This window comes from Mytilus galloprovincialis, chromosome 4, assembly GCF_965363235.1.
Source record: "Mytilus galloprovincialis chromosome 4, xbMytGall1.hap1.1, whole genome shotgun sequence".
Lineage (NCBI taxonomy): Eukaryota > Metazoa > Mollusca > Bivalvia > Mytilida > Mytilidae > Mytilus > Mytilus galloprovincialis.
This window is the reverse complement of record NC_134841.1, coordinates 76,967,506-76,993,843: the sequence shown is the minus strand read 5'-3', so window position 1 is coordinate 76,993,843 and position 26,338 is coordinate 76,967,506. Positions and strand designations below refer to the sequence as shown.

Sequence of the window (26,338 nt, the reverse complement as noted above, 5' to 3'; positions counted from 1 at the left end):
ACGAGGAACAAATTGATCACGGATATCCTTTTGCTTCTATTTTCAAATTCATTAAGTATTTATAATGTCATTTTATATAGCTAAATCAGAGACATATGTATGTGTCTAGTTGATTTTTTTCTTAATTGTACAGAAATTGTTTGACAATTAATGCAGATATATTTAACACCCTTATTACTTTTAGAAATTGGATTGCATTACATTTCCAGATAGGTTTTTGAAATCTGACATAAAAAAAAAGAAGAAAGAAAGTAATTCAGAAATGTTTTTAAAAAGTTAACTGAAAACTAATGTATGTTAAAAATTATTACTCTGCATGGTTCAAATCAAATGCAATGTATGCTGATGTTTATTACGCTAGATAATGAAAATGGAATTAGGATCATTTTTTTGGTTATGAAAAGCTGAATCATTCATGTTGAAGCCCGCTGAATGTTTGCGCATGTCCCAAGTCAGGAACCTCTGGCGTTTATGAGTCTTACATGCTGCCTCAAGGCAGTTGTTATTAATGGACACAGACAAAAAAGAAAATTCGCTATTTTGCCTGCTTTAGGTAGGCGGAACCAAATTTTGCTAAAATGATTTTGTTTGCAAATGTACAATTCAAAGAGATAGTGACTATAACTTTAAAATCAAAATTTGATTGAATAAATTTAATGAAGATAACTTTTATATTGTTATATTACATGTTATTGGTAACCATCTTGTTCATTTGCACTGACTGCACCACAACCAATCTCTTTTGCATATATGCAATGACTTGTAACAAATTAAAAAATAGAAGGACAGTGCAAAACTTTAGTGAAGTTTAACAATATTTTTCTATATACATTTCTTATAATTCACTTAATAAATGATATGAGAGAATAAAACAGTACAAAAATAGTGGAGTGCCATTTTTTTAGTCGTTTAGACGAAGCAAGCATTTGGCATAAACATTAAACCTGCTATTTTGAATAAGTTTGTACAACCAACGTGTAGATGCTTTTACTGAAAGGTGATGAAAACGAAACGGATTCCAGGCGTACTAAATTACAAGCATGGTATATCGTCGTTGACTTTTTTTTTTTAAATTGGAACATTAACAACCTTGGACAAAACTCTATACAAAAATAAATACCCTCTAAATGAGGCCTTATATTACTACATGAAACATTAGTGCAGATAATTTTTACTGTTTGTAATAGCTATAATAGCTTGTTTTTATCGAACAATATCATCTAAATTACACGGTAACCTCGTTATAGATTGAACAGATATTGAAAGCGACGATGTGACAAATCTGTGAATATCATTTATAATTTATCTATATATTGATCAACTTTAAGTTTTCCATCATGTTATAATTTGATGTCCATTAAAGCTTATACCGGTATTGTATATGTCAAATGCACGTTTTCTATTCTAAATCAAAGGGTTTCTGTAGACCTCATTCCAAATAGTTTTTTTTTTTTTTTTTTTTTAAGTATAATGTTTTACATCAGCTAGTACCATTGTTGACGCAATTAGCAAATAGATATAATGAAATGCAGTCATTATCGGGTTTAAGTTTCTATTTACGATTTCTTTTTATCTGGCCTTGGCTAGTCTACAGTTGTTATCAGAAAAGATTTTAATACCCATTTTTCCATAAAATAACAACAGATTCCGACCTTAAAAACATTTAAGTGTGCAAAATATGATTTGGTCTTAGAAGTTTATCGAACTTCGAGAAAAGATCACCTTGAACATATAATTTCTTTCTTTCCATATACGGATGAGATAAGTTGCTCTCTGAAATCAAAAAATTCTTAGCAATTCTAAATTGACCGTCTCATAACTTAAATTCCGCAAATATTAAATGTCATGTATTTTTTTTAAACTGAAATCATGGCAACCTCTGTATATCATAATTATTCAAAATTAAAACCGTTTGCGCCAAAAATGAGTTTGTGCAACTAGTTTTCACAGTGAATAGTATCAATTGCGCCAAAAATAATCGATTATGTCAATTTACACATGAATGATTTCTTCCTTTTTTATGTATTTGAATATAGATAATGGCATTTCAAACAAGTTAACACTTGAATGTTAAACCTGTAAAAACATCTTCTAGACATTTTACATTAGCTGCACGAAGTCTTCATCTTTATTCGAACTTCGTGTTACAATACTGGTTCATGTTAGTGTAAAGGTTGGCGCACGTATAAACGTTTAACACACTGCATTTGCTTGCCCCTGCGCAAAAGGACTGCAGCCAAATAATGTTTATATTGGTTATCAAATTCAGAACTAAACCGACCATTTTTTCATGGAATAAAAAATGCAGATAACAAAGGACATTATTTCATTATGTGTAGACTGGTACATTCACTAGTTAAAGGTACATGAGGTATAGACTAATTTCATCCCTTATCAAAAATAGTTTGTCCTGTCTGAGATGTAGGTGGATTACTTTACTCCCTGCGTTTGTTCCTAATTAAGAACACGTCAGTTGTTGTCTATAGTTCTGGTTTGATGTTGTGTTAAGTTCTTGTTTGATCAAGTATTTTTTTTTTTTTTTTATTTCTGTAGTGAGAACCCATCGGCTACGGGTATGAGTGAATTCCGATTTTCTTGATTTATTGTTTCATTTGGTTGCAGTCTTTGAAGGTTGGTTCTGGTCATATGATACCACGTATATTATGGTTTATAATCTGCGTTGTTGCCTTCTTGGATATTACACAGTGAAAAAAAGACGGCTATCGAATACTGAAAATAATCAAACTGTTTGTCAATAATTTCTGACTACTTATAATAGATTTAAGATGTCAGTTCCAAAGAATTTGTAATTAACTTCAACACATAAATCAAAAGAATTAACCTATTTTTATTAATAGCCTCAGTCTAGTTACGCAAATATATTAAAAGATATAAAGACATCAATGATTGGCATGTTCTACATTTTGTCCTTGGCGAAAAAACTCAATAATCCGTTACAAATGTTAAGTACATGTTGTTCTACTTTTTCTAGTGCCTACTAATTACAAGACTTTATATTTTATCTCGAATAAGTCATATATAAAAAATAATTTTGCAAATATAAATTGTTTCAATTAAGTATGAATAATCTTATATTTAATAACGTTTCCATAGGAACAGACTTTTTATATTTCATTTGTCGACGTCAAGATTTATAAAGACATTTTTATAACATGTTGAGCATGTAAAATTAAACCATCGACATGTATGAGATTGGCAACCAGATAAAAACAAATATCATAGGTCCCTGATTTAGATTGATCTCGATGGCTGTTTATATAAATTCCTACTTTATATCATATAACCGTGAAACAGGGAATCTGGACAAATCCTTATAAATGGATTCGAACTTTACAGACAGCACTAACGATACACATGTAGGCATAATCTAAATTTAAAAAAAAAGCTCTTTTTCAGATGCATTTTATGTTATTTTGCTCTGTTTATTCCGGTTTTTTTTATTCAATTACTCGACTAGATTGAGATTGACCGGTTCTAATGCCTTTTTTAGTGAAATATCAATACAATTTCAAAGCTCAAATAATTTATAGTTTTGATTTTTTTAATTAGTCTGTATTATTATTATTTATTTGATTTTCATAACCACCAAATTTTTCTTACTGTACGGTATGTCAGAATATCAACGAGACAACATTAGTGAACAGTCCAAAGAACGAGAATCATCGGAAAACAACTATGCCTTCAGAAATATAAAAAAAAAACTGTGAGTGTGCATAACATATTCTACACTGCATACATTAGTCAGGAAAGGAAAAAGTAAGGTCTGTCTCTCACAAGAATAAGTTATTATATAGCTTTGAAGATGTCAAGTTCAAAAACTGATTTTGAATAATAAATGAGATTGATATGAAATTCCTTTGCAGTAACTTAACCTGTTGCTCGCGACAATTGTAAATCCATGTGAGGGTTCGATCGAGCTTACGTTACTGGTATGTTGAAAGCACAACTTGTGTTTTTAAATATTGCGTGTTTGCTGTCATTCATAATTTATTTATATTTGTAAAACGTTATATGTAACGAGATCGATAAGTCTATTATTTCTGACATATTAAATAATCAAGTGTTGCTAAAAAAACATTTCAGATGTCAATTTTAGCTCTAAATATACCGAATCCGGTTTTGACTGCATTTGACTATGATCATGTGTTGCTAAAACTACATTTTTGATGTCTTACTCATTTAGCTCTTCATTCCTAATCCCGTTTTGACACCATTTGCCTTTGCTTTTGTGCGTAGAGCATCAACGGCTTATCAAATAACACTAGCACAATCTTTGACTCAACTTCAAAAATGTAGTACTTTAACACTAACGTGAGTTATTAGATATATGTATATTGCAACTTGGTATCAATGTTATAAGATACATGCTTGTTTTGTAAATACTTTATTGCAATAATCAAGCAATAGGATTGGACACAAAAATGTATTACTACATCTTATAATAAGTCCTCTCAGAACTTATACAATACAAATGTATGATAAAAGCAAACACATAGTTAATAAAGCTATAGTTACTTAGAGAAAACAAATGAAGGAGTCACACATTCTCAAAGTAAATAAGACAAACAAACAGAAAAAAACAAAACTGACAAAACTGCTGACTAGCGACGTGTAATACCATTGCAATGTGATTTATAAAGGTTGTTTTTATGTCTCTGTTCATTATGGTCATTGTTATATTATAGTTCGTTTCTGTGTGTGTTACATTTTAATGTTGTGTCGTAGTTCTCTTATATTTGATGCCTTTCCCTCAGTTTTAGTTTGTAACTCGGATTTGTTTTTCTCTATCGATTTATGAATTTCGAACAGCGGTATACTACTGTCGCCTTTATTTATCATTTGAAAATAACAATAATTACTATAATTATTTTGTTGTTGTGTTTGTAATTAACAATTTTGTCATCATCCCCATTATCTTTATTACTTTTTCGTTTTTTTTTTATTTTGATATATCATTATTTCTATTAGATTGTTTTGTTGTAGGTTTATACTATTGTCATTGTTACTGTTTTTTTTTTTTTTTTTAATTTCATCATTATTCAATTACATGTATTATTATTGCTATCATTATTGTTATCAATTTTATTAATATCAGTTTATTACTGTTATTATGACTTGTTTCTATTATTTCTGTCAAGGTTCTTCCTCCCTTAGGCTTAGCCATATATGAACTATAGGTTTTCTGTTGCCATTTTTTATCATTATTCTAACATTTTTTTTTGTATTTTTTAATGCATATCAATTTCATGTTAGATACTGGAATAATTTCCGGGTTAAAGTTTACCACAGAACATCACTTATCATTATCAGCATTCTGTGAAATTCATAAAGCTTTTGCATGAACACTCCTGTACTACTTAACAGGTTACATTTGTTAAAACAACAACTATAAAATAAATACCAGGGTTAAAGCATTCAGATCTTCCATCAGCTCTTCTCTTTAGAGGTGTAATGAGTAGCTATTAATTTGTACTCTTCCTTATAGCGATTTAATTCCTTGTCAATAACACTTCCATGTTGCTTTATTTTCATTTCATTGTAAGCCTTGACATAATAATGGTCGTTTTGCAAGTACATTGAAAAATAATTCACGTAATGTGTAAATAGTAATAGCGACATAATGGGAGAAAGAACAGATTTAATTACTTTTATATGAAAACGCGTCATGCTAATTTTGGTATTCAGTTGTCTATTTGCTTGTGATTTTGACAGGAAACTCTCAAATTGTACTGTTGTGTCATCTTTTTTTATTGTCATGACAACTTACTTTCATATAATCGATAACTGGTAATATAAAATTCAAGACTTAGTCCTTTAATATGAAGACAAAATTCACATTTGTGCTTTTTTGTGTTTTAAAATTAAAGGAATACATGTATACGTTAAAAAAATTCAAAGGTTTAACATGATATTGGATGTCCTGCAATAGTGAAGCGCTCTAATCAAGGATTAAATTTGTATAGTAAGACTTTCATTTAATATACACATCTTTGCTTCGATGAATAAATTTTCACTGTGAAAGTTTGGAGTAGAAGTTTTTAAAAGAGGTGTAAATACATGGGGAATGATTAAACCCTAAATGTAAAGTTTAAACCATCGGTTGTTTCAGTAATAACATAACTGTTCTGCTTTGATCACTGGATTGTGATCTCTAATTTTGTACTCATTTTTGCAAAACCGAACCCCAGGCGCGGATCCAGGGATTAGATCCCCCTTTTTTTGACGATCAATGCATTTGAATGGGGACATGTAGTTGGAACTCCCCCCTCCTTTTTGTCCTGGGTTAGGACCTCCTTTTTGAAATGGCTGGATCCGCCCCTGCAACCCCTCTCTATCCATGATAAAATAAGGAACAGCATCACCTCTAAACAGAATAATCCAAGGTTGGACGACAACTCTTCGCATATCGGTATTAATTCATCGATGATCATGACAAATGATTCAAATCCAATAGCAAGTGTTGAGAACAAACTATATAAAAAAAAATCCTAACTAAGCTATAATAGAATTAAGAATTGTATGTTTCTTTTTATTTGTAGTTGTAATAACCGAAGAACTTTTCTCTATTGAATTGATGAGTCGACACAGTAGCACGTTCATTTAAGTTCAACGTATTTGTGGTTGAACATAAATTGAAATACTTTGTTTCTTTACGCAAAACTTTTAATTAAATTAAGAAAAAAACATGTTTCTTTAAGCAAAATTTTTAATTAAATTAAAAAAAAAACCACATATCATCTCAATTTTTGTAGAAATAACTGTTGCAGCAAAAGTATTTCGGTTAATATTACATAACATATAGAATTTAAGTTCATCAATATGTTTGATTGGTTGTCACTAGATCTCTTTTTTCATAAAAACCTGTACTAATAAGGAACCCCATCAAGGTAAAACCTGTACTAATCAGGAACCCCATCAAGGTAAAACTATCAGTAAAAACCTGTACTAATAAGGAGCCCCCCCATCAAGGTAAAACTATCAGTAAAAACCTGTACTAATAAGGAGCCCCCCCCATCAAGGTAAAACTATCAGTAAAAACCTGTACTAATAAGGAGCCCCATCAAGGTAAAACTATCAGTAAAAACCTGTACTAATAAGGAGCCCCATCAAGGTAAAACTATCAGTAAAAACCTGTACTAATAAGGAACCCCATCAAGGTAAAACTATCAGTAAAAACCTGTACTAATAAGGAGCCCCATCAAGGTAAAACTATCAGTAAAAACCTGTACTAATAAGGAGCCCCATCAAGGTAAAACTATCAGTAAAAACCTGTACTAATAAGGAGCCCCATCAAGGTAAAACTAAAAACCTGTACTAATCAGGAGCCCCATCAAGGTAAAACTATCAGTATTAAGTCAAGGAAATAACAAAGTCATCAATTCTTAACGCAGCGAATTTTACGACAGTGAGGCTATTACATGATTACAAGCTGCCAAGCAATTTGCTTGAATAGGAAGTAGCGTTTCCAGGCACTGAAAGAAGTAGAATAGTTATTACAATGTTATTCTAGAATATAAGTTAAATGGGATGTCATTCAAGATTTCGTACAATTATAGATATATATGGCTTCCAAACGTGAGAAATAGTTTCCAGTTTTGAATGTTCATGGCAGCTAGGTCATATGGACTAAAACGTGTTGGAGGAAACAGTAGTTAATTTATCTCATTAATTCATCAGGAATAAACAAATCAAGGTGGAAAATAACAACAAAAAACCGGGAACGCGTATACTCCAAAACAAACAACAACGGATGAGAATAACAATGTTAAAGGGTCACATTTTAGGACAGCAGGGAAATATAGCTTCAGCAGCACCTGTTCTTAAAATGGACTAAAAAGGATGACAAATGATAAGCCGATATCACACATTATTGATAATAGATTTGTCCTTTTTAACTTATCTAACCCGCCATAGTTTGTATGTCTGTCCGTAATCATGAACCTGCAATTCGAAGGTCACAAGTTGTTTTAGATTTGTCGTCTCACAAGGTCTTTTATAGCTTTCAGAATGCTACGCGGCTAGGATTCTGTTTATTGTTGCAGACCGTATAGTTATTTGATATCTAGTGGAAAGTTGTCCAAATGACAATCATACCAAATCTTCTTATTTGTGTATTGTCTCATTTTGTTTAAATTTGATTTTTTGTTTTATAATTAACTGGTAATTTTTCATAAAAAAACCTTTGATGATCTAAACTTCAGGATGTCTTAAATGGACACTTTTTTTACTTCATAGAATTTCCAATAAAAAGACTGTAAAACATTATAAATCAATCAAGATATGCTTATGATCCCAATTAGTCCTTATTGGTATCTTAATTATCATCGCATTCAAAACTAATTTCTGCCGAGTTTGACCTTGATGTCTTTCCTTTCCTCCATGTCTTTACGTTTAAGCTAAGTCATTTATCTTTTGAGATTTATTGTTGTGTGTCTAATGTACCTAAAGTGTTTCATGTAATGTACTACTTTTTCATATTAGAGACATGAAGAGCATACACAGGGGCTCATTCAAAATGGTTTACAATGTGTGTTCTAACTTCTAACCAATAAAAAAGGACTTTTGGCATAAAAGGGTCAGCATATGTTTTCGTTTGCCTACGCTCGGTGACATTCGTAGAGTTGCACCCTAAGCTCAAATCAAAGATTTTGGCATCGTTACCTTAAGGAGGCTCGCTTGTCATGTTTTGGAATTTTGGTCAGATTTTCGGAATCCTCTGGTTTTATCCATTTGAATGCCTTAACAAATTCTGCCCGGTGACCCTCATTTTTTTTATAATTCTTTTACATGTATAATAATAAGCTGTCTGTTAAAGTCTTATAAAATTTTAATTATTTTTTATAGTTTTTGAGGACTTAAATTGTCAATAATATGGCTATGAAAAATCAAGAGAGAACATTTTCTCGCCAGAATTTAAATGGCTTATATCTCGAAAACAAGCACGGTGACATATATATTTTCTTTTGCTCTTTTGATTCCTTTATTAATCCCCTATCAATATGTGCTAGTGTTTTGAAAAGTTAATTATTTTGAAACTGAGAAGCGAACTCCCTTAACGTTTGTCATGTCGTGTCTGATTCAGAACAAAATCGAGAAGATATCAGATACTATGTGTATCATGGCCTTATATGATAATAATTGCTACTCCCCAACTCATTATTATCATTATGATTTCCAGCAGAATATATTAGACATAAAAACTACGTATTTTCAAGCCTAACATAGTTTAGATTCAAGATCAAAGAAATGTGACGTATATAAATCAAAGTTTTATCAACTTATTAATACAAACACGGAAAACAAAACCTTTTAATTAAAACGAAGACTACGATTTATTGGTTTAATCAATGGACAATTTATTGTACTTATTGCCCTTCAGTGTTAGTTGAACAAATAGAGATATTGGGTATGCGTCAATAGGACAACAACATAACGACAAAATGTATAAGAATTGCAAAGTGGTATCAATGAGGGTCCTGTGTATGTTTCTCTATATGCACAAAACAAGGCCAGTAGAATCTTTCCTACACGAAAACACGTGTGCAAATTGCTTTCAAATTGGTTCAATAGCTTCATATAAGCTACAAAAAGTATTATTATGAGTACAAACACGAGAATATCATATCTATAGCCATTAATGCGTGCAATTGCTGCTGGAATAATGCTGCACAGAAACGGAAAGTTCACAATAAGAAAATTTAAATTGCTTATATTGTAATGTAGTTTGTCTACCAATCAACCCCCTCTTTGTCAATTTTTAGATGTAAGCCAGACAATGAAGAATATATTAAAATATACACATATCTATCGAATTCAAGCTGAGTGCAATAGAGGGTATTACCATTGTCATTAAACATTGAAAACCTCAGTGAGAGGACTGCATATTTGTAAATTAATAAAATATAAGTGGAACGTAAAGTTAAAGGATATTACAAGTTTCTTATTCATTTGACGTGAAAGCTTCAGTTTAACTAGACAAAACCTTCTTTGGTAAATCTCTATATATAGTAAATAATATGAAATTACGCATCATCAGCATAAAGCTACATGAATGTGATGGCATGTAAGATAAAGTTTCAACTTAAATTACTTTTTAAAGCTATCAAAAGCATTACAACAATACTGACATTATTTGGGCAAAATGATGCATGTTCTTAAAATATTTGCTTTAATGTAATTAATTTTTATCACACTCTTTTATGCTCCATTTGTGGATATTTACATTTCGTCTGGTATTAATGGTGTACTCTGACTACCAGACGACTTTTAGCCCGAGAGATATTCGGTTTTTTCTCTATCGGAAATGGCTTTGAAAGAACCGGAAGATAGTTTCTCCGGAAACACGTGTCGTGTATACTAAAATTGGTGTCCTACGCTTTTGATACGAGACCAGTTCATTTGAACTGTAAGTCCTTAGAATAGCACTCCTAACTTCATTAAAATGACATATTTTTTGTGAGTTTATTATCAACAAAATTGACCATAGACAATTGCTACTTATCTGATTAAACAATGTTCTCTATTGATGCTTTTCAAAATGTCAAGTATTCCAAATGTTTGGTCTCGATGTAAACTATCAAGGTTTTTTTTTATAGGGACACGTCTTTTATTATCTAAAATCTTTATCATACGTTTCGGTAATTGGTATTGGTTTCTATGTTATTTGGTACTACAATTTGCAGTTTAAAGTTTGAAAAAGACATTGGTTGTTTAAATTATGCATTGGTATTCACCCTAGTCCTATAACATAAGACCTCGGGGTATTATTTACTATTTCTATTTACTGTTCTGATAACAAAAATTTACTATCAATGTGCTATTCGCATTAAAAAAAAAATATGTAAATATCAGTATAAAAACGTTAAAAATTGAATAAGAATGCGAATGTAATAGGACTAGTATTCACCCAGGTGGTATTTATGTTATATCTGTATAAAATATTGTGCTGCTGTAAGAATTAAATAGAAAACACGTTATCTATGCTCACGTGATAAACAAAGGGAAAGGAACCCGGTTGTTTTTTAAATTATTCTAAATCTCAAATTCATGAGGAGGCTTTCAAAATGGAACTTACACTATCCCAATATTTATAAACAAGAAGATGTGGTATACTGGTCAATAAAACAACTCTTTACCAGAGACCAAATTACACTGAAATTTACAACTATAGGTCACCGTACGGTCTTCAGCAATGAACAAAGCCCATATCGCATAGTCAGCTAAAACAGGCGGCCCCGAAATGAGAAATGAAAAAACAATGTAATCGAAAAAACAAAAATTTTGCAGTTTTTGTATGTAGTCTTTAATGTTTCAAAATATCCAAAATCTCTTAAAAAAAGATAACTGACCATTTATTTTACACGTTCAACACGTGTATTAGTTACTAGTAATCAAAATAAAATAAAATCGCCCTCGGTATCATTCGGTGCATCCGATAATTGTTTAGCGATGTCCAGAGGGAATTATCTGTTAGGTTTGCTTAATAGAATAAAATTGGATTATACCATACAGATAGTATTAGTTGTCACTTCTATTACTCTAATACGGGGCGATGTCGTGTTGAAAGTTATGAAGGCATCGATAAATGAGCTGTCGCAATAATTTGCTTGATCATTTGGCCAATGAATTAATCAAAGTAACATCCAAGACGAATCCGCCAGAACATTGTTACAAAGTAAGAATGTAATTATTGGTATGTTTTTTTTTCTTCTCTAGCACAAACAAGTCGCATATGATTGCTAGAGAAGTTTTGATGAATGCATTATTTGATGTAAACAGTCATAGGTCTGACAGATAATGACCAAGCCATAGTTATCCATTAAAGCAAGCAAAATCAATTATCTAGACAAGTGTGAAATGGACGGGGAATAGTTTTTGTCACAAGCATAAACAAGAAAATTTATAAGATGATAAATAGTCTAAAGGGATATTTGTCTCGCGGATGCTCTTGACAACTTGCGTTTGGGAATTGATGGAATAGTTGAGAATTGTGCAATTCGAAATATGTATAATGGAAATGTATGCCTTTCCTTGGTACTAAACTGATCAACTGGAAACTCCTAAAAACAAAGTTCACAAATGTTATAGCAAGAATTTCCCAATAGAGTGAAAACAGATTTCAAATTTAATATTCTTATGGCCCGTTGACAGAGAAATTTCAATCTCTTTCTGTATGTTAATCTTATGTCAACCCAGCTATAATTCTATAGTATCTCATGCGTTTTTTCATTATAAAAATAAGGAGAGGTGGCACGATTGCCAATGAGACAAACAAATTATTAATGATTCAATTTTTGTGAACAAATCATTTTTTTTTCGCTAAGATTTAATTTCTCATTTTTGTTCAAGCTATCGTTCGAAGATCGTATTTATATATATTAATAAATGTGTTCATTATAATATTTAGACCGCCTTTATTTAACCTGTTGAATTTTTTTAAATCAGCCAGTGTCCGATTTGACATCATAGAAAGCTGAAGCTGTACGTTGAAAGTCTATACAAAGAACTAAACTAGTTTCCTATTAAAAGATGTTACTAAGTTTTTGGTATTAATAAGAAGCATAAAACTCAGAAGAGGAGGGATCTTCTTTAAAAAAAGATAAATAACGAAGAGGTAAACTCAGTCTTTTGGGAACTTAATGGCTTAATTAAGTCCACGTTTTCCCGTTGGCTTTTATTTACTTAAACTCGCAATGATTTCTCTCTCTCTCTCTCTCTCTCTCTCTCTTCGAATATTAAAACATAGAACCATTTGATAGAAAAAATGAAAAACAAGAAAATGTTTGCTAGTCCGATAATGTTTTCCCCGCCATTTCGTTAAATTCCTTGCCATACCAAATTTCACAAACATATTTTGCTGTTTAACTAAATATTTACTGTCTGACTTCCTAGATTTCTTCCTTACCCTACAAATCAAATGGATTACACCTTACATCATTTAACTTCTACAGTCTGACTTTGGCATGGCATCAATATATATAGCATTGTACATCAACAAATCTATTTTTCTTCAAAGTTTTGCATCCGCGTCAATGTTCTTTGAACAGTTCTAAAGTGTTAAATATGCATTCTATCAGAAGTGAGTGAATTAAGCTTTGCATGAGAGAAAAACGTTTTCAATTATCGATGATTTTTTTTCCTATTCAGTTTTAACAGCTATGTTTCTGTTTCCACGCAATTATCAAATTTTATAAATATTATTGTTTAATGTGCAATGTTCTTTATGAATCGCAGAGGTCGTTTCGCTAAGAGGTGTATTGGTCAAAGCGTAGAATCTTTGATTCAAGGAAGCAATCTATAAACTACAATCTTACCAAAAGTAGCATTTTGATTTGTTTAATTATTTAGAATCCTAATAAAGTAGTCAAACCGGATTTCCTGTTTGTCGTCAATCCAAAATGTATTTTACGAATCGCATTGCATGGAATAGTGTTTTATGAAACGTCATACCATTGCTCTGGTTTGCAAATATTGTGAATGAAATAGTGCGATAAATATCCGGTTCAAATTTTTTATGATTATTGACCCATTTTATTCAAACAAAAATTTTTAATTGTTTTTTCGAATCTTTCTCTGTTGAAAGTGCACAAATGTCAAATATACATTAAAAAAACAAAGGGATTCAAAAAACAAGAAAACTATATATAAATCCGTCTCTCTTTATAATCTTTCAGGCCTAGAATGGCTTTTTCCTTTTAATCTAAAAGACTTTTCGTGTCCTATTCCTTATTATAATTTGATTCTGTCGCATTCTCCGGGCTTCGTAGATTGGATGACAGTAAATCGAGAGTTGCTTGATTAAATATACTTTTTATCTGTACAACGGATGTTTTCATGTTGTATTTTGGTTGGCCAATGACCGTCTGAATGCCATAGAAAATCAAGTTTTACACAATTATATCAGACAGCTGACACGGACTTGTAAATATTTGGTATCGATCAGAGAACATTAATTATATATTTGAAACATTAGTTGCTCCGACAAGATTTGTAATGATTTCTCGTTTTAATGACTTAATAATAACTGACAAGATTTGATATGTACAAGACAATTTTTATAAATATTTAAAGTTTAAAGCTTATAGAGACCTCGTTGGGCTGGTTTATCTTTAATGTATATATAAGCATTATGTCTCTAATGAAAGGAACATCGATTATAGTCAAAGATAAATATACAACCTGATACTGAATCATCACGGAAAGACCAACACCAGTCCTCAACATTTCAGAGAAAACTATTGAACACAACCACACCTGGAACAGATGATGACTGTCATTGATCTCAGGTGGTCCGTAATGGTAGTCATGTCCACTCATATTCAATATCAGCGACACTTCTTTTTCCTACATGCTTCAGATCATATTTAATGATGGATTAACTCTACTCTCCAATCGCAATAAAATTGAGAATGGAAATGGGGAATGTGTTAAAGCGACAACAACCCGACCACAGAGCAGACAACAGCAGAAGGTCACCAATATTTTATTTTTAGATTATATTTTTTTTTCATGATTAAAAATGAATCCGGAAAATTTTAAAAGGGACATTATTTTTGGGACCCTTTATAGCTTGTTGTTCGGTGTGAGCCAAGGCTCCGTGTTCAAGACCGTACCTTGGCCTATAATGGTTTAATTTTATAAATTGTTACTTGGATGGAGAGTTGTCTCATTGGCACTCATACCACATCTTCATATATCTATATAGCTATATTAACGGATAGAAACACAAATTAATATTAACATTTCAACTGGGCATACGCAAGTGCAAGGGCGTTGAGATTTGATGCAGAAATACATGTTAGAAGATTTTGCCATAAAAATCAAAGGAAAAGCAGTGATATTGTTTATATTTCATTCCAAGTATATTCCAATCCACTTTCTGTGGACGTCACATGATATAGATAAAGAAGGTCAAATAAAATCTCCCAATCACCTAACAATTATTTTTATTATTTATGCCTCACTTTTGTATTGGAAAACAATTTCGTGTATTGCCATTAAAATTTTCGCCATTATTATTATTGATTTTAATTATTATCTATTTTATTCGTAATCATTTATCAATTACTCAGCTTGTGAATGGGTTTTCTATAATTACCACGTAAGACATAAAACCAAAGTAATATCAAGACAAAAAAAGAACATTTTTGTAAGCCATTCTAAATCGGCACACCTGAACGTGTGATCGGATAGTCACATGCAAATTAAAAACACTAACGTCACCATTTTGCAATAGCGATCACGTGTGTGCTAGTTGCATGTACGATCAATGACCTCCAAACAGTTCCGTCAGTTATGTAAAACTCAATTAAAGCTTCTATTAAAATAAGCTGTTAATTAGATTTCACTTCCCCTGTATACATCTGTTACCACGTGATGATCGATATTCCGATAGTCGGTCAACACGCCAGCGTCAAGACACTTAAAGGTAAGCTATTTTGTAAATATTATGAAAAATATTTATTTCCGCATTCCATGGACGTTATAAAGTATGACTGAACAGGGTATTATTGCAGATGCGCTTATTGTCTGCTTTTATATTTTCTTGCACGATGCATAGACATAAGTATTTTTAATTGTGGAATTTGAAAAAATTCTACGAACGCAGACTTTTATAGATAAGAAAACTATTCAGGCATCAGTAAAGTTTTTCACAGAGATAATATTCTAAAAAATAAATTAAATAATGTAGAAAACATGATATATTTTTGTTGTGTACAAAATAGCATATTTCTAACATGGGTATTAAAAGATCGTTATTGCATGCCCTAGTAGTAGAGTGGCTTATACTTTCTAGATAAAATTGGTTTTGTTTTTGCTTCTATATGTGGATATATAGGAGAGAAAAGGATACTAAATGGTATAAAATAGGAAGATGTAGTATGATTGCCATTAATTCAACTCCCCGTCAAAGACAAACTAACGCAGAAGTAAGCAACTGTACATGTATATATATAGTATAATCAACTCAAGACAATACGACGGCCAAGGTTTAAAAACTTGCTACATAGAAAACCCAGGATCAAGCAACACTAAACAAACAAAACCCACAGGTGGATTCAAATGCATCAGAAGGGTAGCGTCGGGTTGTTCATGTCTCGATCTGCTCATGGCAGTAAAATATGACGACCTCGAGATGACGACATTCGCATTCATTAAACAAACGAAAAACAAAGGGACCTCGATGAGGTTTCAACAATGATAAAGTTACATTTTGGTATCCGTATATTAGCGTGTCCACGATTTAATAGTGAAATTTTGTACTCTTTGATATATGATTTGATTAAAGGTGAATGCTTTTTCACTTTTCATATACTTTAGTATGTGAATTATGGATGTGAAGTTATCAGCTGGTTCGTTATTCGTTATTCGATATTCAATATCCAACCGGCTGCTAGCAGTTGGTTGGATATTCAAATTTATTTTAAAATCATAACAAAATATAATATTTGATAACATTAAAAGCGTGATTTTTATAGGTGAAGGAGCGAAAAAATCAATAAAACGACGCCAAATATGTTATTTTATATCTAATATTTCTTAAAACAAAAACAAAAACTGATCACTCTAGAAACATATAGAACTATAAATAGAAATAAATATGGAAAGCCTAAAAACAGAAATATATAGTGAAAACCTACCGGAGACCGCTTAAATGAGGGTGAAACCCACCTGGTCTTTCAAAGTCTATTAAATTCAAGTCATTGACTCTGTATATATAAAGGTTGTATCAACGACAATAATGTCATCTTCGATATAGATCTACGGAGGGCTTTGATTGTCAATTTTTAGCTAAAAAAATTGTCAAACTTTCAGGACGAAGGGCACAGGGCACTGGTGAGAGCCCCATGATCTCTCAATCTTTCTAATATTATGCAGACATTTAGATAATAGGTACATACAAACGTGACTAAAAGCGAAACCAATACCATTGGGTAAACTATTAAATACTGCGACACGACACCATGTAATTACATTTGTAATTTAAAGTCATAAGAAACCTCAAATCAAAAAAAATAATGCATATGTTTTTTTATAACTCAATGGATAGTTTTCATTATAAAACTTATGTACATATACTTTTTTCTGAAGAAAATTCTTGAATTTATTCATATTTAGAAGAAGTTTACTTTAGTTTAATTGATTCCTTCCAGGAAGCAATTCCCCCGACATATTTTCCGTATGCAAAGTGACCTCAGTGTGACCCATCTCGTAAAAATCCGGTGATCACAATACGCATGGATGTCCTTAAAATAAACTATTATCTGAATTTACATGTTAAACACGTGCTCAATTGCCATGCTTTTTTGTTGATTTTTTGTCGATTGTTGACAAACAGGTGGCAATCGTTTAACTTCGGCTTCAAAACACGAACTTTAATTACCTGCCATATTTTAACAACAACACTGACCGATTGAAAAAAAAATTGACGATTATACGAAATTTACCCGAAAAAAATGATAAATTCGTGCACAGAAGACTAAATTTATGATGTGTGTATGCATTGGTTCAAGAATTGGAAGAACATTATTTTTCGACGGTCACTCGTTTCTGATGACTTTAAACAAGTAAACCAATGGCCAGATATGTATATAAGACTCGTCTCAATTATTGAATACGATGGATAATCAGAACGTTTTGACTTAATTAAAGATGCAAACTTTTCTCTGATGGTCTCATATTTATGTATATCCTGTTCGTCATCTGGAATATTTCAACAATCTCAATGATAGTACCGGGTTGGCACTCTATAATAGTATATATCCTGTATTTGTTCAGTGACCACCGTTGATCGGGGATTATATGTTGACAGCTTTCCAGCCGCTGCGCAAATTTAAAAACTTTATCCTGCAATTGGGTGTCCTACTATACAGATACAGCCCTACAGATATCGCTATGCTGTATCTGTATACTATACAGATATCGCTTTAAAGCTCCGCCCACTGCCGGACTGAGTATTGTTTGAACCTGTGTGACCTCAGAATGTGTATTCCAGTTGCATTCCAATGACGATGACAATTGTTGATTTCAACACATGAATGTGTATGATTGTGTTACAAAATCAACCATGTCAATTTCAGAATGTGTATTCCAGTTGCATTCCAATGACGATGACAATTGTCGATTTCAAAACATGAATGTGTATGATTGTGTTGCAAAATCAACCATGTCAATTTCAGCATGCATGTTTAGTGAAAGTCAAGTCTGAAGCGTAGGACAACTCGTACACTTCTGTTTCAAATTTGACAATGTTTTGTTATTTGTTTTTACTGTTGACATTAGTTGTTATGTTAAAACAGATAATTATTCACCTTGAGCGATGTATTATTGTTGACCATTCGAGATTCTTTTTTGGCGGACCCGTCTTCAAAGTAATGTGTGATTTTAATATTACTACGCGGGCCTCAAGGGATTACAAATCGAAAATAAATGCTTAATATGTTAGTTTTTGTGTCTTTCAAAACACAAACAATATACAGAATTAATTGCAGGATAAAGACAATAACTGTTTAGTGTCTTTAAAATATCAGCTGTATTTGTACTCGGCTCGAAACAGGTGTAGTAGCTCGCTAAAAGCTCGCATACACCTTGTTTCCTAGCCTCGTACAAATACAGCTGATATTTAAAGACACTAAACAGTTATTGTCTATATATTCTGTATTAAAAGTGTATGGCCACTGTCAATTTTGACCACTCATCTAATTCAGCCACGTCACCAGTAAGACTACATTTGTGGTACCATTTGAAACATGACAATTAAGTTAAATTCATGATGTAAACCGGTAAACATGGGAATGAAAAAAGTTTGAATCGCATGATCACAATCAATAGTAATAATTTCGATTTCATTGGAATTTTCAGGAATAACCAATTCCAGGAATATGTTTAATGTAGTTTTAATCATTGTCATATTACAAATATTCCATGATACCGTAAGATCAAATGAAAGGTTGTAAAGTATATTCGAAATCATATCATCAAATTGATGTCACATGAGATATTCCGGGAGGATGACCGACATTATTCCGAGAATTATATTGTTGTCGTCTGCTTTGTGACATAAACTGAAAAAAACCTTCAAAGACCAGACTTTTCCAGCTGTTCGTCTCTATGATTTGTCATTTTATACAACTTTTTTCTTTGTTTAAAGTAAAAAATAATCTTTTTTAATGAATAATTTATTGAATATATCTCATGTCATAAGATAGTCTAGTAATTTTTTCAGTTAATAATGGATCATAATGGATGATAGTAGGTATTGTCGCACTCAGCAACATTCCCTAAACAATCCTTCACCGCGGTCGAGTACAATAGGAGTTAATCTTTACCCCGCAGCAAAACAGCTGTTGTTCGGGAACAGTCAACGAATGCATGTCAGAGAAAAGCCAATGAGAGATCAACCACACCATTTGAAGGTTGTCATTCTTGTTCAGTGGTTCAGATGTATCGGCGAGTAAACTGAGCATGTCATGGAATCCTCGCTAAAATAATCCGCTGTACCCCATACGCCACCCATTAGAAGTTAGATATTACTTATGACCGTTTAGAACACGGCCATATACCAAATTGTCAATATTAATCATCCGTGTAATCTACTCTATGGGTTGTTAGCAACATTTTAATGGAGGATACTTCTTGGCATGCCGCATGATGGCCATTGTGACTGAGCCACAACGAAGGCTCCATACAAGTGTGATTGAATAGAGAACATACAACACATGAGTGTAACTATCAGTTGGATCTTAATGCTTAACTGAAAATAGAAGTCCTCAATCCTTACAATTTCTTTATAATTCTTTTGATGATAAACGAATAATGTATTTGAACAATTTCTAGTACAGGATTATAATTTCTGACGGCATCATGACTTCTTTCATGATTTGGACATTTTACATACGAGAAACTGTTTCACCCCTAACAATATATGATTTTCGTCAACATCGTTGAGTAAGACGTTTTGGGGAAATGGCCGTACAACAATCGTTACGCAGTCTTGCTTTAAGGTAGATAGGGTGTCTTCCTCCATCTTGGATTTGGAAATACGAGAAAACAAGGTCTAGATCTTCAATAGAATGTGCAAATTTTTAGAGTAGTAGGTTTTTCATGTGTAAGAACTTCCAATTCGATATAGAAAATGACATGTTTAATCATATTAATGGTTGTATTTTACAAAAAACAGACAATTTTTGTTTGATCAATTTTTTTCCAACTTTGCCACATAAGGGGAGGCAACTCAAATGCAAGGGCAGATAATTCAGATTAAGGTACTTTTACAATAGAATGTGTTAGGAATTTACCAAATTTATAATGTAGCAAGAAAACGGGTCCGGTGACCCCATTGTTTCTTTTTCTTAACTGAAAGCATACTATTAAAGCCATCTTCTCAAATGTTATCTCAAAATTCTATGGTGTAGATTACGCTTTATTGCAGAAAATTGGGTTTTCCATGCATAATCTATACAAAATTTGTCAATTTTGAACACAGTGTAGCGTGAAAATAAGCCCGGTGACCCATTCTTTTTAATATTTTTTTTTAAAAAGCATGACATAAAATACATTTTGGCAAATTATTAAAAAATTCTATGGATTATAATTTAGACACCCCATCTACCTTAAGAGGCAATCTGGTTCTCTGTCATTACATTAAACGCAAGCTCTGGAATATTGTATCAACTTCCAGGTATATTTAATAGTTCAATTGCAAACCCCGCAAGTGCCGCTGGAATTGTCAGTGATGAATAAAAATGCGAAAGTTGGGACATTCAAATCCTCTGCTTCGTGGTAGAATGCTTCAAAGTGTACTACCTGTCATTACATGTATATAAAACAAAATAATGCATTTTAAATATATAGATAGATCGACTCCATACATTTCTTGATATCATGAAATATATTTACTTCATATATTTTTTTTATTCGCATTAGTAAGCTTTTGTAGGTTTCGACCGTTAAATTAACACAAAAGATTTAACACAAAGGTAGGTTATTGTTCTCTTTCTTTCTTTCTAGTTATAAAGCGCAAAATTTTCTTGAAATTGTGTAAGTCAAATTATTATCGCAATCTCCGCCGGAAAATTTCATGAAAACTTACAAGCAAAAAAATCTGAATTAAGATCAACCGTAGCCCAACCACAATTGAGCTTGAAAATATACTTGAACACACCCGCAAAATCGCGGGCATATATTCAGCTCGTGAATTGTTGTAGGATATTTTTTGTAAAAGATATTATGTATGGAGAATATCATAAAAGGTATCAAAAGCCCTCTCCCTTTTTCCAAGGTCCGATATTTGTTTCCTTTCTGTTAAATTCAATTATTTTCGTGTTTCTGGCCTTAGACCACAATTATTCTTATCCTTTGCTACAATGCATCTTTTGGTAAAAGTCAAATTAAAATCAAAAATTTGCACCGCTTCAAACATGAAATAAATGCAACTGCTTATATATAGACCATTATTAGTCTAATAAAATATGCTTCTAGGACAATCCGTCAGTGCCTATTCTTTTGAGAGCCTTATTGACACGCCAATGGTAGGATATGAATTTTGTATAAATGACTAAGACCAACTCAGGCTTATTTGAGGTGCATATGTGGTCGGAGGGGTCCTGATCCCGAAATCCCGGGCATAAAAATATGAAATCCCGAGATGCAGAATTTAAAGAAATTCGTATCCCAAAATTTAAACTGTATTCCCGGATCCCGTAAGGATCAATCCTCAAATCCCGAGCTTAAAACACCCGATCCCGACGTCCCGAAAAAGGTCCTGCCTCCCTCTAATCTCTACCCTACTTTCATTTTTGCCAAATCTCTACTTTCACTTTCAACAATAAATTTGTATGTCCCATTTATGGGCATTATGTTTTCTAGTCTGTGCATCCGTGCTTTCGCTCGTTCGTCCGTCCGTCCGTCTGTCCCGCTTCAGGTTAAAGTTTTTGGTCGAGGTAGTTTTTGTTGAAGTTGAAGTCCAATCAACTCGAAACTTAGTATATGTTCCTTACGTCGTAACTACAATCCCCTTCCCTTTCATGAATGTGACCTACCGAAATGGACTACCGGATTTGTTATCACATAAGCAACACGACGGGTGCCACATGTGGAGCAGGATCTGCTTACCCTTCCGGAGCACCTGAGATCACCCTTAGTTTTTGGTGGGGTTTGTATTGCAGTGGAGGATCCACGGGGGGGTGTTCCGGGGGTTGGAACCCCCCTTTTTTTGGCCGATCAATGCATTTGAATGGGAGCGTATAGTTGGAACCCACCCCTCTCCTTTACTCTGTGTTGGGAACCCCCCTTTTTAAAATGGCTGTATCCGCCACTGAATATTTATTCTTTAGTTTTCTATGTTGTGTCATGTGTACTATAATTGTTTGTCTGTTTGTCGTTTTCAGTTTTCAGTTTTAGCCATTGCGTTGTCAGTTGTCAGTTTATTTTAGATTTTATGAGTTTGACTGTCCCTTTGGTATCTTTCGTCCCTCCTTTCGTAAATATAGTGCCGATGTGGCATCCGTGTACTATGGACACGATGGACACATTCTTGTTTCCCAATGTTTTACGGATTTTAATGTATATGCAACTGGTATGACCCCTTAAATAGTAAACATGTCAAAGAAATCAGACAGAATACAGAGAGTCTCTATATATTAAAGTAGTATAATCGTAGTTTACATGTAGATAAACGCGAAAAATAATTATCCTCTCTAAGGAAGTATAATAATTGTGGTTCTTGCGATCTAAACACCATGATACGGAGAACGCTCTGATTGGTTTAATTATTTTTCATATTTGTTATCTATCATAGTTACGATTAGTTGTATTTTTGCATGTTTCAAACCGGAAGCGTTATCTATATTTAAAAGTCAGTCTGATGACGGAATCAATATCCGGACTCAGTTTTTGTCGTTTTTCTCCAAAAATAACTCAATCTGAATAATCATAAGAATGGATGACAAATACGACTATGCATGTTACCTATAGAACACAAAGGCATGATGATTAATTTATCGTGGAAGGAAGAGAAGCGACACACAAAATGAGGTCTTCTCGTTTAATAGTATAGATACTACAAGAATGATTGTGATCAAATTTGGTTTCAATTTGTTTAGTGGTTACACAGTAGGATAACTGGTGAGTCATTGCATTAGAAGCTTGTAACGTAATACATGCTTCACATTAATGAAAATATTGAAAAAATGCAGAATCAATAGATCTTTCCATGCACCAATTTGTATTGTTTTCTCTGGTTTTTAGACATTTAATTTCCCGAAATCTTTTAGTTTTCAGCAATCACAAGTTTTCGAGTGCATCGGAAAGCATAATTATTATCACTCAGATTAGTGTCATTAGTTGTCACTGTTTGAATATATTCATTTGTTTGATGAAAATTTACGGTAAATTTAGCATATGAAATATTTATATGACAAATAAACGACATGCAATATTCTTGATGATTTGATTTTCCTAATGAACAAACTTGCATAAAATATGTTGCAGATTCGAAAACTCATCAAATATGAATTGAAAAATCTCTGTCTTTGTCCTTGAAATAAACTCTCGGATCTTCGCGAGACTGACGTCACTGCTGTATTATTGTTCTACAAGCTTTTTTCTAAGATGAACAATTATGGCAAATCGTTTAGAATAAGATAGTAATCCGTTTTTCTTTTTTGTTAAATATCATTCAAAGGAAACCATATGGTTAAGTAATACTTCAACTCATTTGAATGATTGCTGTCAGAAAAAAATCACTATGAATCTATGAAATTGGCATTGACAAGAATACGAAATCTATTCTGGTTTAGTGCATGTTTAAACCATGTTAACATGTAATGTAAAGATACAGTTTGTATGTTAGCTGGTGTTTTATTTGGGAGATGTATAAATAAATTAAAGGTAGGAAGGTATTTGATTGTTGATGAAAACGCAGATCGTTATGGACATTCCTTTTAAACCAGATGCTTAAATAAATTTTGAATGCAATGATATCTTAAATTAGAACTTTCATTTTCTTGATATGAATGAATCTTTTGATATTAATGGAACATTTTAACATGTTACGATATATCACCTGCAACAGTTTTAAAAACTTGTTTTATAGGATGTACATTCTATTAGGATATTAATCAATTTTCAATGCAAACAATTATGATTTTGCTTTCAGCGAAAGCATTATACAGTGCATTTGTTTAAACCAAGTTTTGCATGGTTAGTGACTTTTCAAATAACTGGTTATATAATGGCTAAATTGATCCTCTAAATCTTTTTTTTTAAATTAATGTCATAGTCGAAAACGCTTAAACGAGAAGTGTTCTCCATTTCGCCTCTCTACGTTTTCGCCTTATAGAATATATGCGAAAACATCTATCAGTATCCATTAAAGTTTCATAAGCGCATTAAGTCTTATATATTTTCAAGCGGGGTATCTTTGTTCCATGGAAACATTATTCTTTTATATCAAACTAGTTTGACTGTATCCGCTCGTCTCTATTTGATGGTTTCAACTACAAATCACTGCGCTTGACGTTTTCAGTTGTTCTCGGCAGCTTTTCTGAAGGACGTATTTCTCAAGTTTTGTTTACATAACAAGAATCTGATTGTTGTAGTTAAAATATATCGGTCACGGAAAATGTGCTTATTAATTAAACTCAAAATACAAAACATGCCAATAAACTAATAATTTTGTCTTTATTTCAAACCACAAGAGATTTTTTCCACATCAAGTTACAAGGAATTTAGATGTCAACAAAATGATGTTATTTTTGAAATAATTGATACTGTCAGAATCTCTGATCGTTTATCACTTCCTGTAGGCTTAAAGCATTTTTTTCCTATTTAAACATAATGAAACTTTTAATTTCTTAAATATTTAGCAATTCCCCAGTTTTCATCAATATTTAACGAATTAATTCTCTCCGGACAAACTTTTATATAATCAATACTTTTCTTTCGCAGCAAACATTCACGCTAGAGCCATCCATCAGTAATGATAGAACATCTAATCGCCGCTCAAAGATGAGCCTCCGCCGGGGTGATAGGTCCAAACACAGGAACAGTAATGTCTCGGAACATACAGGTAAGAACATACAATTATACCGGAATAAAAAGGTAAACAATAAAAACATATACAGGAACATACAGGTAGACTTGAATACCAGAACAAAGAGGTAGAAATAGAGAAATATAATACGGGAACATACAGGTAGACTTGAATACCAGAACAAAGAGGTAGAAATAGAGAAATATAATACGGGAACATACAGGTAGACTTGAATACCAGAACAAAGAGGTAGAAATAGAGAAATATAATACGGGAACATACAGGTAGACTTGAATACCGGAACAAAGAGGTAGAAATAGAGAAATATAATACGGGAACATACAGGTAGACTTGAATACCGGAACAAAGAGGTAGAAATAGAGAAATATAATACGGGAACATACAGGTAGACTTGAATACCAGAACAAAGAGGTAGAAATAGAGAAATATAATACGGGAACATACAGGTAGACTTGAATACCAGAACAAAGAGGTAGAAATAGAGAAATATAATACGGGAACATACAGGTAGACTTGAATACCGGAACAAAGAGGTAGAAATAGAGAAATATAATACGGGAACATACAGGTAAAAATATCGGTAGAGGTTAAAAAAAAGTTTATAAAAGAGTATATATACATACAGTAAAGAATAGAGGAACAAAGATTAGAAATAGAGAAGTTAAGAATATAAAATACAAGCATAAGTACCTAAAAAGATAACTAAGCAGAAGGTTAGAATATAAATATCATAGTTATCAAAGGTACCAGGATTATAATTTAGTATGCCAGAAGCGCGTTTCGTCTACATAAGACTCATCAGTGACGCGCATATCAAAATATTAATAAAGCCAAACAAGTACAAAGTTGAAGAGCATTGAGGATCCAAAATTCCAAAAAGTTTTGCCAAATACGGCTAAGGTAATCTATGCCTGGGATAAGAAAATCCTTAGTTTTTCGAAAAATTTTAAGTTTTGTAAACAGGAAAGAGGAAGGGCCAATTTGCCGGGGATTTTTTTCACAGAAGGGCCAATTTCAAAAAGTGCCGACAGAATAAAATTTACTATAAAAACATAAAATAAAAATGCTTTTTGATCAATATCTCGATTTACATATATTATGATATATGTGATCAATAGTTAATTTAACCCTGAAAAAGGATGAAAGTCCAATATGCGAATTTTCTGGTGTTTTTAGGTGGAAAAAACAGGGAATCCCCCCAGAAGGACATTTCAAACCAACAAAAAGTTATACGTAACTTTTTATGACTGTTGTTATTCACAC

General features: G+C 32.4%; 1 protein-coding gene across 3 annotated transcripts in view; it reads left to right on the top strand.

Moving 5' to 3' along the window:
- Positions 1–26,338, top strand: part of LOC143072991 (1-phosphatidylinositol 4,5-bisphosphate phosphodiesterase epsilon-1-like) — a 139,184-nt gene that overhangs the window by 17,384 nt on the left and 95,462 nt on the right. For all 3 annotated transcript variants that reach the window (XM_076248195.1, XM_076248197.1, XM_076248198.1), the window contains exon 2: positions 24,970–25,090. In XM_076248195.1, the coding sequence (XP_076104310.1) occupies positions 24,970–25,090 (121 nt within the window). The remainder of the gene's footprint in view (positions 1–24,969; positions 25,091–26,338) is intronic.